This window comes from Gouania willdenowi, chromosome 17, assembly GCF_900634775.1.
Source record: "Gouania willdenowi chromosome 17, fGouWil2.1, whole genome shotgun sequence".
NCBI lineage: Eukaryota > Metazoa > Chordata > Actinopteri > Blenniiformes > Gobiesocidae > Gouania > Gouania willdenowi.
Window position 1 is genome coordinate 4,106,594 of NC_041060.1, and position 15,037 is coordinate 4,121,630.

The following is a 15,037-nucleotide window of genomic DNA, read 5'->3' on the forward strand; positions in this document are numbered from 1 at the left end:
TTTATTGAACAAAAATAACTGAAAAAAACACAAAATAACAAAAACATGCATAATTTGACTGCAAAAATACAAGAAAATAAACAAAATGGCAACTGAAATAACTCAAGAAACAACTGAAAAAACAAACAAAACACACAAAAAGACAACAAAATATATAATACAACAATAATACAACTCCAAAAATAAAAAATAAAATAAAGAAAATGGTAAGAAAAAAATCAAAAATGACAACAGAAATACACATAATTCCGAAAATACAAAAAAGGACAACAAAAATAACGCAAAAAAAGTGTTTTATTGAAGTATTTTATTGAGCACATGGATCACTTTCAGTTTCATGACGATATGATATCGATTCTTTGGACAACGATACAATATTTGCCAATATCACAAAATCTGCCTTGAGTTCGATTTCATGCATTTAATTCAGAGACCTTCGATCAATTTAGGACAAAACGATCGAGTACATTTCACATAAAAGGAGGAAAAAAAACATAAAGCCATTTTGAGTATATTTTGAGTGTGCATGGGTGTGATTGGATGGTTTCAGCCACACTGGATCCCACAGGTTACTTCAGCTTCTTCTTGGGTCGGATTTTACTGGTGTGTCCACATTTCTTCTTACGACAGTTGGTGGCTCGTGAATGCAGACGAGCGTAGCACCTGAGGGTGAAACTCTTGTTAGATTCAACACACCTTAAAACAAGTTTGTTCAGGTCTTTAATCTACATTTATTCATGAAAATACAAATACACAATTACAGCTACTGTCCTTGTGCTATTAGGACTATAAAATACATTTAAATGCATACAATCATCTTTATACTCCTCATTAATACACTTTAATGCAACATTATTTTAACAAAATTTCTAAATAATAAATCACAATAATAAAACAACAAAAATAAATAAATTAATATTATTTATATATCCTATGATGAGTTTAATGGATATAATTTATTGATTGTATCGATTGAAGCAGACACGAGCAGCTGTTCTAATTCTACTGGATGGATCAAATTCTCTCTCTCAGTTTTTTGCACTGCCCTCAAATTCACTAAATGTCTTTAAAAACTCACAAAATGACAGGAAATTACACACAAAAAGGCAAAAATACACAAAAATGACTCAAAACTTAACAAAAAAAACACAAAATAACAAAAAGATGCAAAATGACAGCAAAAAAACACAACATAAATACAAAATGACAACAAAATGACTCAAAAAAAGAAAGAATAAATGGGCAGAAATCACTCCAAAAATGTAACGATAACAAAAACAATCACATTTTTGTGGCTGTTATGGCAATTATTCTATTCATCATCATATCATCAAATGTGTGTTCATGTGTACAATTTGTCATGTTTTAATACACAGTGACTGCATTACTCTTTGCACTTTTGAACAGCTGAGTCACGTTAGATTAACAGCACAGACAGTCTCTGCTGAAGGCACACACAGATAACACACCAGCCTGAACTCTTCAAGGCCGAACTCACTCACATTCACATTACACACACACACACACACCAACTGACGCACGCACATTATCAAGATCGATATCATTGCTCCAACGTCTCCACTGTTGGAGACAGTGGAGACGTTTCTCTCAGGGTGCAACCTTTTTTGTATAAAGCTTAAGCTGTGAAACTTTTTGGTCAGTCCTGCATATCCGGAGCCAGGGAAGAACCTTTTTGGACCATCCTGTACTCTGACTGGACATCATCATTCAACACAGAGCATAATTCATGTCACAGATAAGATACTGAGCTCAGTTTGAGCAGCCTGTGGTTTAATTGAAGTGAACTGGAGCCTCAGTGATGGTGTGTTCACTTACTTGCGGCACACCATCTTATCACAGTTGTATTTCTGAGCCAATATTTTCATGGACGGCTCAATGATTCCTCCTCTCAGACGCAGAACAAGGTGAAGAGTGGATTCTGTGGTGGAAATAAACCATTGTTACGCCACAATATTAATCAATATATTATTCATTAATTGATTAATATTGGATTATTGCATTTACCTTTCTGAATGTTATAGTCTGATAGGGTTCGTCCATCCTCCAGCTGCTTCCCAGCAAAGATGAGACGCTGCTGATCAGGAGGAATGCCTGAAACATCACCACAACTCACCTTAGGTTTTACAGTATATGGAACTCACACACACAAAATGACTCCAAAAATACACAAAAGGACAGCAAAAATGAACAAAATAGCAACATAAATAACTCATGAAACACAAGAAATAAAAAACGTGCAAAAACTACAACAAAAATGACTAAAAAAAACACAAAATAAGAATTAGATGCAAAAAGACAACAAAATACACAAAATGACTCCAAAAATACAAAAAAGAACCACACAAATGAACAAAATGGCACAAAAACAACTAAAAAAACACACTTAATGACAAAAAGATGCAAAAATACAACAAAAATACACTACAGTACTTGAAAATTTAAAGAAAGGACAACAAATGACAATAAAACACACACAAAATAACAAAAAATATACAACAAGACTCCAAAAACACACAAGAGGACAGCAACATACAACAATACACAAATACAAACAACACAAAACAACAACAAGTAGGGGTGTCCCGATCCGATATCAATATCGGATATCGGTCCGATATCAGCCTGAAAACGGATATCGGATTCAAATTTCGGATTTTTTTTGCAATTCATTTTTTATTTATTTTATTCCATTCAATTGTAGAATACTGTAGATGTTGAAGGTTAAAATGTATGTAACCAATTGGTTGATAATAAATGGATCAGTTTTTCTCATACCTACTGTTGCTGACTATTGTTCTCTGTTTCAGTGACATCACTTGATCAAACCTTTTTTAACATTCCACACTACAAAATAAGTGATTTTTATTTTTTTATTAAAGAAAAAAAAAAAAAGTATGTATGATTCATTGGATCAATATCGGTATCGGCCTATAAGCAAGGCTGCGATATTTTTATCTTGTTGGAAATGAAAAAGTGGTATTGGATCATCCATAACATCAAGTACCTGTACATGAGATGACTTCAAAAACACCCAAAACAAAAGACAAAAAGGTACAATACGACTCCCAAAACACACAAAAGGATAAGTGTGTGTATGTGTGTGTGTGTGTGTGCGTGCGTGCGCGCCCGCGGAGCCTTTAGTCAACGTGCGCCACAAAATGAGCTCCCCTGATTTTTCTTTAATGGAAACATTTCGACTCGTGCTTTTCCACAAAACAATGAGAAACTATTCGTAAATCACTGAAAACCAATCAGAGGTGAAAACTTTGTTCTTGTACTAATAAACTTTGTTGCTGTAAAACTGGAAGAAATCATGAACCATCCTTACCTTCCTTGTCCTGGATTTTGGCTTTTACATTTTCAATGGTGTCACTTGGCTCCACCTCTAGGGTGATGGTTTTACCCGTCAACGTTTTCACAAAAATCTGCATCTTTCATCACTCACTGAACAAACTGGAGGAAATGAAACAATCAGAGACAATTTCCAAGATTTAGATTTTGACCAAAATCACAGCATCAGTATTTTTCTAGAAGTTTAAACCTAAAAAACCAAGTGAACCATTCCATTGATCAACGTGCTCCTACCTTTCAGCCAAAGTGAAGATAAAAGGAAGTGGAAAGCTAATATCTGGGGCTTCTAAAGAAGAACAAGTTGATCCAGTCTTTCATTAACGACACATGTGCTTTCGTACAGTAGGTGTGATCGTTGACGTGTTATGGCAGGTAGAACGATCCAAATCCTTCCATTGTGCAACGTTAACGTGCTTCTAAAATATTAATAAACTTTAACCACAGAATATGAAACATAGTGGATAACTATGGAGTGACGATTGTAAACATTTAGCAACAAACCATGTTTAAAAATGTATGTGAACTTTTTTTACGTTACTTTTGACCAGATTTACAGCAATATTTGTGAAATTTGTGACATTTTTTTCTCGGAAAAATACGTCACTTATATCTAAATGTTACTTTTAAATATAAATGTTAAATATTAAATCTAAATGCTACATTTAAATATAAATGTAAAATCTAAATGTTACATTTAAATAGAAATGTTAAATCTAAATGCTACATTTAAATATAAATGTAAAATCTAAATGTTACATTTAAATATAAATGTTAAATCTAAATGCTACATTTAAATAGAAATGTTAAATCTAAATGCTAAATGTTAAAACTGATTGCTAAATTTAAATAGAAATGTTAAATATAAATGCAAAATGTTAAATATAAATGCCACATTTAAATATAAATGCCACATTTAAATATAAATGCCACATTTAAATATAAATGTAAAATATAAATGCCACATTTAAATATAAATGTAAAATATAAATGCTACATTTAAATATAAATTTCAAAGCTAAACTTTTTTCTTCCAAAATTTGTGAAACTTTTGTTGCAAAAAATATGCTAAACTTTTTTTGCGCAAAATCTGGTAAACTTTTTCATGCAGCAGGTGAAACTTTTGCACAAAATTTGTGAAATTTTTTTTAGCAGAAAGTTCACGGAACTTTTTGGCAAAATTTTTTTTTAAACTTTTTTTCGCACAAAATTTGTGAAGCAGGCACATAAATGATTTTCCATAAATTAAAGATTTGTAAAGTTGAACAAAGACTTAAAAATAAATAATCAGAGTTTTCCCATGTAAACAAAATCTTTTATTCAACAAACCAAACGTTCTTTAATACGTTTTAGAACCCACTTACATGCTCGGAACTTAAAGACTCACTCACCACGTTTCACCCAAACCGTCTGATCGAAGGCACTCAATCAATCACACGAGCTCAATCAGAGCTCATTGACCTTAAACAGAAACAATCCAACATCAAACACACACGACAAACAAAACTCTTTCTGTTTTAACAGATGTTTAAAGTTCACAGTCCGTTATTTGGAAGCATTAAGTGATGCTGGAGTATCACATTATTGATTTGTACAGTTATTCCAACAGAGGCGATGGAAACTCTGCTCTACACTACATCGTCTAGATGTTTGGGAACGATCTCCTCAAACCAAACATCAATAAAACCAACATTTGTACCAGAGAATCAAAGGAGCTGATAGGTAGATAAGGTCCTGGAGGAGGAGTCAACTCATCACTGTATTATTTACAGGCTTTAGAAAGGTACAAAAACCTTCACTAACCCCATATTTAACGGGTGTGTTTGTAGTCATTGAGGTCTTTTCTTCACCTTTAGTCCTTCCATGTACGTACAGCATGCTGAAGGAACATCTGCCATAGTGTCTAAAATTAATAGAAGATTCAAAAGAAAAACTGAAGACGTTTACTGAGTTTAGATATATTTTACTTTCTGAAAATAAATATTATATAATATTTTCTTTAGGTGTATGCACGTTCTGAAGTTTGATAATATTGACTAAACTTATTCAAGGAATCCTTCACTGTTTTTACAAATGTGGCCTAAAATCTTTGAAATGTACTTATTAGATCTATGCCTAACAAAGCGCATTATTTTACACCATATTCGTTTTATTAACTATTAAAAATGGGACTACTTTACAGTTTTAGAGCCTGTGTTCCTCCATCTTGACGCACTGTTTAAGGGAGAGTAAAGGCCCCTTAGGAGAGCTCTTCTTCTCTGTTCATAGTCTACTCCCAAACTGTAGAGTTGGAACTGTCGCTCATAGATTAATTTTCGGGTCATAAGTGTTTTTATTCGCTTTCGGTAAACAAAAGCTTTTACATCAACATCTTTAACTTTTTTTTTTTTTTTTTTTTTTTATCATTTTAGAGCAAAAAAAGCAGCACAAGTTGTCATTTTGACTGAAAAAGCTGATCAATGATCTTAAAATCAGGCTGAATGTTTCACTCCAACAGGCAGAGGGGCCGTGTGACATCATCAATCACGTGTTTTCAAGATGGAGGAACACAGGCTCTAAATCTGTAAAGTAGTCCCATTTTTAAAAGTTAATAAAACAAATATGGTGCAAAAACGTGCGTTTTGTCAGGCGTAAATCTATTAATAAGTACATTTCAAAAATTTTAGATCACATTAGTAAAAAGAATGGAGGATCCCTTTAAGTGATAAATATAACATGAGATGGGATGTGATCACATGCTCTCTGACCGTGCACGTTTTCCTGTGCACATCTTTTTAACGAGAGAAGGTCCAGGCTGTGATGCATGTTATGATGAAACTGGACGGCTCAGTTTTGCGTTTTCGTGTTTGTTCCATGAGTGTAAACGATGAGGACTGGAGCAGCGTTCATTATGAACATATTAGTGTTTGTCCGGTCTGTGAGTGAGTGAGTGAGTGCACACGCACACACGCTCCAGTGTCGGCACATTGTTCAGAAAGCTGCAGAAAGAAGAGCTGCCACATGCCGTGTTGGGCTTAGTTCTCTTTCTTAGCGTCTCTCAGTGCTTGTCGTGGTCCAAGTTTGGAAGCCTTTCCAGTACGGCCTTGTGTTTCAGCTCCACAGTGGCCACCAGCCCATCTTTGTTTAACGGGGTGTCACGGAAGTCGATGTTCTCCCCCTTCAGAGTCGTCAAGTGACCTCCTAAAAAGCCACAAATGACTTCATCAGCAATGGGAAATGAAAGGACAGTTTTTTTGCTTCTGTTTTCATGTGGATGAGACTTTAATAAATGTTCTGAGAGTTATCATCACTAAACTGGGAAAAGTATGACAACTAAGGGTGTAAGAAAAAAAATCACTTTTGCAATGTATCACAATATTTCACTGCACGAATATCGTATCGATCCAAAACATTTCCAAATGAAATTTAAGAACTTAAGAGAATCAGAAACTGTTGTAAAAGCAAAAGTTAAAACTTTTTTTCATAAAATGTAATTTAATTGTTTGATAACTTGTTTTTGATATTGGTACCATTTACTTGTTCTCGTTTAAAAAAAAAAAAAAAAAAAAAAAAATGAAATTCGCAAAACTTTTTTTGCACAAGATTTGTGAAAAAAATGATATTAAATAAATTGTATTTCATACCATTTTGTAATTGTAAAGGTGAAATTTATAATTATTGTCTATCGTATTGTTTAGTATCGGGATAAATTGTATAGTGACATGCAAATCATGCATCGTATCGTCAGATTGATGGCAATGAACACCCCTAATGACAAATACTGACAAATATGTGCAATTACACTCCAAACCTTGTACTACCTGTAACAGATCATCTAGTGATCTTGACATCTTGTGATTGGAAATGAATGCAGAGCTTAATCATGATGATTAAATGTGTAGAAAAAGTGACAAACAGACAAATATGTCAAATTTCGCTTATAACCTTGTTCAAAATTTGCGCTGCGTGTTCAGGTTGGACTAGTGGTCATGTCTAATGATCAGCTTTTTTTGCACAAAATTTGCGATGCCTTTTTTTTTGCACAAAATTTGTGAAACGAGTAAAAAGAATCTACGTTACCGAGTGCATTGAGGACGGCTGCACCGGCACAGATGTCCCACTTCTTTATGAAGGTGACGTGGATGTAAACGTCTGCCTGGTCTATCGTACCAGGCATGTCCAACAAGGACAGCACCTTGTACCCTATGATGGAAAAACACACACACAGTTTTCTTTGGTTTTTGTATTTAAATTGTTTTTGCAGACCCCGATCACTGGTTTACCATCTTTCACAAATTTTGTGCATAAAATGCTTTAAACTTCACAAAATTTGTGAAACTTTTTGCCCCCAAAATTTGTGAAACTTTTTTCTTCCAAAATTTTTGTCACTTTTGTTGCAAAAAATTTGTGAAACTTTTTGCACAGAATGTATTAAACTTATTGCACAAAATGTGTGACATTTATGGGCCAAATTTATGACACTTTTATGCAAGTTTGTGAAACTTTTTTGCAAGTTTGTGAAAGTTTGTGAAACTTTTTTGCACAAAATTTGCAAAACTTTTTTGCACAAAATCTGCGAAACTTTTTTGCACAAAATTTGTGAAACTTTTTTTGCATAAAATTTATGAATTTTTTACACAAAATTTGTGATTTTTTGCACAAAATTTATGACATGCACAAAAGTCCTGCACTGACCTGCTCCCCCTGCTGGTATGATTGTTGTATTGCCTCCAAAAGCAGTTTGGACGAAATTCTTCACTTGTCCAGAATGGGAGCGTGAAACGATCACTTTTGCCTGGTTGAGGACATAGGAGGAGCGCGCACGCATATTCGATCCCTGACCTACAAATGCCCAGGCTGAAAAACAAAAAAAGACAAGATAAGAACAGAGAGAATATATTCATTATTTATGTAGCTCGAAACCAAACAGATAACACAAGAAGCCAAACACTAACTATATGTTCTTCAACCACTTCCATTAAAATCTGGTAAAAATACACAATAAAAATCACCTTGTTATAAGCAGCATATGTTTACTGTGCTGAGCTTTAGGACTGCTCTAAACTCTGAGGAGGAACAGATGAGGAGCTTGTGTTTGACTATGTGTGAAACAGCCATAAAAAATAAAATAATGAAAAAGAACGGCACATAACTGCCATTCAGTTTTCATTGTTCATGTTAAACTAGATTCAGTTCATTATTGAACATTACATGGATAATTAATTGGATTCAATCTGGAACTTATGTTGAATACAGAAAATTTAGTTATATGTTAATATATTAATAACAAAATATTTATAAAAATATATAATAAAATGACAAAGAAATCATATAAAACAAAACAATCTAACAGAATAAAGTTCAATTGTAGTTTTAATCACTTTTTTTTTATTTCTATCATTTTTCTCCTTCCCACTTTTCTCTCTCTTTTTCTCCTATTTTCTTTTCTCTCTCCTTTTCTTTTGTTCCTTCTTTTCTTCAAAAAAGACAGAAAAAAAGATCTAATCATATTCAATGTTTTTTTTTTTTTTTTAACTTACTTCTATCCATCCCACGACTTGTATCAAGTATGCAAAATATGAAAGAGGAAAAAAAACATTTTGTTTGTTTGATTTGTATTTAAGACACTTTATTGAATGTTAATTGCACTTTTTCTTTAAAAAAAGAAAAATGAAAAATCATAATAGTTTTTTTGTGTGTGTTTACTTGATTCCTATTGAACACACTTTGATAAGAATGACTGCAGACTGTTAATATAGGCTACAAAGTTGATTTTTTTTTTTTTTTTTTTTTTAGCATTTTCAGTTGGTGGTGTCCCTTTACAGTGAAAACATGTACACTGCATTAACTTACCAGTGAAACCAGTGAAAGGTTGATGAATGACCCCGATCACTGGTTTACCATCTACAGCCACACACACCATCGTGGTCACATACTTCACCAGGTTCTCTGTGAAGGAAAAGAAGGGATGAGTAAATAAATGAGAAGAACAGCAGAGGATGAGAAGAAAGCCAGAAAAAAATGGAGCAAAGGAAGAAACTTTTTTCTGCTTGCTACTGGTTACAAAAATAAAAGAGGGAGTGGCTGGGCGTTTGTAACGGGTCACCTCAAACTTCTGGTATAACAGGATATTGCGCAAACATGCTGAAAACTTTCCAAACATCCTTGAATCAGTGCCAGAGCGACGGCTTTTATTACTGAGCCATAAAAACAACTATGAGACTGAAATTCTTCCATCGTTTTAGTGCATTTTAAAACTATGAGGCACAAGAAACACTGACGGATTTAGTGGCCAAAAATTGCCAACTTCAGCTATCTCTGAAACGTGCTCCGTCTTGGCTTTTCATCAGTGCACAAGACATCTTTCGTGCAAGTGTTTATACTTGATATGAAGCACAAACAGCGAGTACTTTGTTGTTTTTACAAATCAAGCTGAAATCGTGAGAGTTTTCAAGTTTTATCTTTTTCCTTCGGCACACAATGACGTTACATTCCCACCCAGGGCTGTAATCCAGCACCGTGTGTTAGGATTACGTAGATGTGTGGTGCTTCGAGATCCAGTCCAGAACAAAACCCTGGATCAAATGTGCGCAGCCCTCAAAGTAAACGCACAAAATATACACAAATTTACTCCCAAAAATAAAAAAATACAGATAAAATGACAACAAAAATAAGCAAATGACTCAAAAATACACAAAATTATTTCAAAAACACACAAAAATATTCAAAATGCAAACAAAAAATACTCAAAACCCACAAGACATCAACGGAAATAACAAAATTACACAAATTTGCACATAACACGAGACAAAAACACAGAATGACTCCAGAACGACAACAAAAATTCACAAATTGAAAGAAAAAAACGTATCGTACATAACTACCACAAAAATACACAATGACAGAAATATATCCCCAACAACAAAAATGCACAAAATGAATCCAAAAACACACAAAACAACAAATATATACAAAAATACAAAAATGACAAAAAAATACACATAAAGACAACAACATTAAACAAAAATACATGTAACAATATACACAACATTACTCAACGCAAGACGACTACAAATAAAACACAAAACAACAACAAATACATACAAAAATACACAAAATGAGAGAAAAATATACAAAACTACAAGAAAAAAACACAAAATGAATCCAAAAATAAAAATGTTGACATGAATGTTGATTATGTGCCCCTCAGATCACATTTTTGTGGCCCCTGCATTGATGAAAGTTGCCCACCTCTGATATATAATCTAATATTTAAATATGTGAATATTATCGCATTAACCTCTTGCACTTTTTTCCATGTTAATTTGTAAAAAAAAAAAAGTCTTATTTAGAACTTTATTGAAGAAAGTACAATAAAACAGTGGAAAAATGTATCAAACTAGCAATAGTGAAAATAAGGAGATACACTAAAATAATTGACATTCCTCCAGTGACGTGGACAGACTGCTGTGGCTCAGCACCTGAATGTAAAAGAACAGCAGTTTGTGTCTGAACAGATTAAAATATTCGAGATTCTAATTAATTCTGCAGTTCTCTCAAATTCTCATTACAATTATCAAAACCTTTAACTATTCTTTGTGCAATTTATTTTAAAGTTTATTTTTAGGTACAATTTTTGATAATAATTGACAAGAAAAAAAAAAAAAGCTGAAACCTTTTAAGTCGGCATTGGTTCACATTCAGTATTTTTCTGTAACAACTTGATGATTTAGTGTGTCTTTTACAAATTCACAATATCTTTATTCATTTATTTCCATTAATTCCCACCTCTAAAATACATGTTTTTTTCTGCTCGCTGTGACTGAGTGACATGCGTACCCGTGTATTCCTGCGTTGCATCCAGAGGGTCAATCCACACCGTGAGCACATCAGGATCCACATATTTGCCCCCGTCGATCTTGTCCAGTATGTCGGCTGGAATGTCGTGGCTCCACGTCAGAGTCTCACCCTCCGCAGCGTCGTGTTCCTCACTGTACACCTACACACACACACACACTAGGCTTTAGGAAAACACTCGTGTTACATTCACATACAGGTTCCAGTGTCAGTTTTCACCCACCGTGACAGCAGGGAAGGTATTTTTCAGCATGTTAAACATCTTTCTGTGAGACTGTAAATCGCCCATTGTTAAAAACTCTTTGGCACCTTCCTTTGTCTCTCCTTTAGATTTCTCCTTCAGGCCGTTTTCCTCTCTCACCCTCTTCACCTACAGAGGAAAAAAACAAAAACAAATGTCCTTCAACGCAGGTTTTGGTTGGAGTGGTCAATTATATACGTTAATACTGTTTTTTTTCTCTGTTGATTAGTGTATTTTAATAAACATTTTGCATATTTTTGCTGTCATTTTGTGTTTTTGTTGTCGATTATTGTAATTTTGAATTCATTTAGCATATTTTTGTTGTTGTGTTATGTACTTTTCCACTCGTTTTGTCTGTTTTTGTTGTCGTCTTATGTGTTTCACAATAATTTTGTGCATTTTTGTTACCATATTTTGTTTTTGGAGTAATTTTTGTTGTTTTGTACATTTTTCTTTCATTTTGTGTGCTTATGGAGTCTTTTTGCATATTTTCTTTATTTTCATTCTATCTAATTTTGTGCTTGTTTGTTGTCAATTAGTGTGTTTTTTAAATAATTTCGTATAATTTTGTTGTCATTTTGTGTATTTTTCTGGCATTTTGTGTGATTTTGCATTTTTGTTGACACATTGTGTTTTTGAAGTCATTTTCGTTGTCAGTTTGTATATTTTTCTTTCATTTTGTGTTTGGGAGTAAATATCTGGATTTATTGTCTCATGAAAAAACAGGATAAAAACCTTTTGAAAAAGATTAAACAAAGCAAAGCTCTGATATTTCTATCTAAACACTAAAACTAAACTCAAATGACATCAGCCAGAAGGAATTATAGAAGTAACTATAATTAAAAGGACTAGGCCTGGGCAATATATCAAGAGTAGAGATATATCGCAACTTCTGTTTTGGCGATATAGAAAATTAAAATATCGCCGATATCAATATATTTTATAGTTCAAAAAAATAATAATTTTATACTGGTTTTAGGATTCGCTGCTTTCGCTACTTCTCAGAACATCATGTAAAGCCCAGTTAGATGGATTTGCATGAGCAAACTCAAGGCCTGGCACTAAAAATTACTTAAAAAAAAAAAAAAAAAAAAAAAAACATAATATCTGTTTTTGGAGTAAATTTGTGTGTTTTTTTGGGAGTAAACTGTGGGTTTTGGAGAAATTTAGTGTATTTTAGTTGACATTTTGTTGATGTTTTGTGTTTTTGGAATATCCAATGATGTGTATTTATGTTGGTATTTTGTGCATTTCTGCTGTTGTTTTCAGTCTTTTTCTGTGTCCTTTTTGCATTTAATTAAATTCTTCACCAAATTAGACTGTCTCTCATGTCTTTTCTTATCTTAAAGTTTCCTTTTTCTCACACAGAAAAGTGTATCTAGAATCATTGGGAAATAACCAGTAATTAAAATTCTGTCATGTGTATTTTTGTTGTCATAATGTGTGTTTTCATTTTAAATTTTGGTATTTTGTTGTCTTATATAGAGTAATTTCTTTTTTGTAATACTAGAGACTGTTTTACCTCTTTACCACCGAGCACAGCGGCTTCGACTGAGGCAGCCAACAGATCCCTCAGATCCACCTTCTTCTTCTTGCTGCAGAGACACAGACAACGTACAACTTTAGACAAGAAAAACATATAAAAAATAAAGCAGATTAACTTTTGAGAAGCAAGTAAAACTGGATAATATATAATAATTATCAGCTGAAAAAATGACACACCTTTCATCACAATAAAACAAAACATTTCCACCTCATATAACAAAGACTCTCAAGTTACTTAAGGTAAACAATGAGCAAAATATCACCGGCTGTCACAATAGGCTCCGCCCTTCGTAGAAAGTTTTCAACATGAATAAAAACTCAAATCAATTGTTTTGTTTTCAACTTGTTTACGCAATTATTTTTGTAATTCAAAGTTGAACTACTGGCTTTAGTGTCAAGGTAAACCGTGGTTTTAATTGTTATAGTAAACAGAGGTAAATTAATTTTAGTCCAAGGGCCAAATATGAACCTGTTTGATCTCAAATGCAGATTATAGTCTGGAAATACAAGCAATTTCAACATGAATATGTTCTATTTTTCATTTCCACATATAAATAATAAGTATGGTGTGTAAAGCACGACAATATCCAAGAAATATGTAACATATTAATTATTTTTTAACCAAATTGTATTTAATTTTGGGAAATTTTGTTGAATATGAACATTAAATTACGATTTCATTGAGATACAACTTTACTCTTGAAATATTACGCCTTTAATCTCGTAGTGCCCAGATAGTTTAAAATGTTAATGGGGCCCTAATTTGCCGTCATAATAAAGACTTACATTTTTGCTGTAATTTTTACTTTGGACAAAATCTTCTTGCGGGCCGGACTACATACTCTGGCTGGCCGAATCTGGCCACCGGACCTTGAGTTTGACACACGTTGGCAGTGCTCATCAAAAATATTGCGATTTTTGTAAATATTTCGTAATCACAACTATGAAACATTACGGAAAATATTATGACTTTAATCTCGAAATGTTACAACTGTTTAATCTCAAAATAGTAGGACTTTATTCTTGAAATATTACGACTTTAAGCACGTAGTGCTCATATTTTTTTATATTTTATTTTATTGTAGCTCCCTACGGGCCGGACTACATACCCTGGCTGGCCGAATTTGGCCCCCGGGCCTTAAGTTTGACAACCGTTTGTAGCAGTGTGACTTTTTCTTTCTAAAGACGTTGCTATAATAAAACTATTTGCAATATATGAAATGAACATGATTTATTAATGATGCATCATTCTAACCTGAAGGAGGCCAGGCGGCTGGAGATGACCCCGGCGTACAGGTGATAGATGACACCGACCCCGAGCAGGCAGAACAAGGCCACTCCGAGCGGGGACAGCCGGACCCCCATCGGTGCCATGGCGACAGGAGCTAACCACACACGACCCGGTCACCACCGCAGCAGCTCAGCGGGGCTTCAACCACCAAAACGTGGGTGTAAAAAGTTTTGTTGACGTGGCTTAGTGAAGAAGAGTTTATGGAGGAAAGACGTCGGTTAAAGGGCAGGAACACGGTGACCTGGAACCGTCACAGCTGACTGGAGCACCGGTGCTAACGCGTTAGCATCAGTCCACTACGAACTTTAGAGGGGAACCTTAATCCGTCCGTGTGTGAACCGGCAGGTCAGTCCATGGACCGCTGGGCAGCTCTAGTCCGATATAATACGGTGGAAACGAGGAACAATCACACCTCTGTGCAGTCATCTTCAATACGTAAACCAGCCCAGCGAGCTGCACTTCCGGGTTATCCATATACGTCATCACGTAAAAAATAAGAGAAAAACTCCATTATTTAGTGTTTCTGATTTAGGTTGATTATTTTAAGTTTCTTTAGTTAATGTAAAAAAAAAAGAAAATAAATGTAAGTTAATGATCGATACTTGAGGAGAATAACGTTTTAATAAAACACTTAAAAGTATTAATTTTGATCAACAGTGGATATTTAATAAATGTAATAAAGATATTAAAAAAAAGACAAATTTTATTGTTAAACACTAAAAAACTTGTTGAAAAACTCATTAAAGAAATAAAAA

At 33.8% G+C, this 15,037-nt stretch overlaps 2 protein-coding genes across 2 annotated transcripts; both read right to left on the bottom strand.

The window, feature by feature from the left end:
• Positions 1-288: 288 nt before the first annotated feature.
• LOC114479262 (ubiquitin-60S ribosomal protein L40-like) lies at positions 289-3,733 on the bottom strand. The gene is made up of 5 exons (XM_028472850.1): positions 3,607-3,733; positions 3,350-3,474; positions 2,026-2,112; positions 1,837-1,939; positions 289-663 (listed from the first exon to the last, which is right to left on the bottom strand). The coding sequence occupies exons 2-5, from the start codon at positions 3,450-3,452 to the stop codon at positions 570-572; spliced, it is 387 nt and encodes a 128-aa protein (XP_028328651.1). The 5' UTR covers positions 3,453-3,474; positions 3,607-3,733; the 3' UTR covers positions 289-569.
• A 2,137-nt stretch (positions 3,734-5,870) lies between these two features.
• On the bottom strand, positions 5,871-14,736 carry bpnt2 (3'(2'), 5'-bisphosphate nucleotidase 2). Its single transcript, XM_028472924.1, has 8 exons — positions 14,247-14,736; positions 12,969-13,041; positions 11,429-11,575; positions 11,188-11,347; positions 9,202-9,297; positions 8,044-8,205; positions 7,429-7,551; positions 5,871-6,549 (listed from the first exon to the last, which is right to left on the bottom strand). The coding sequence occupies exons 1-8, from the start codon at positions 14,363-14,365 to the stop codon at positions 6,407-6,409; spliced, it is 1,023 nt and encodes a 340-aa protein (XP_028328725.1). The 5' UTR covers positions 14,366-14,736; the 3' UTR covers positions 5,871-6,406.
• Positions 14,737-15,037: the final 301 nt, after the last annotated feature.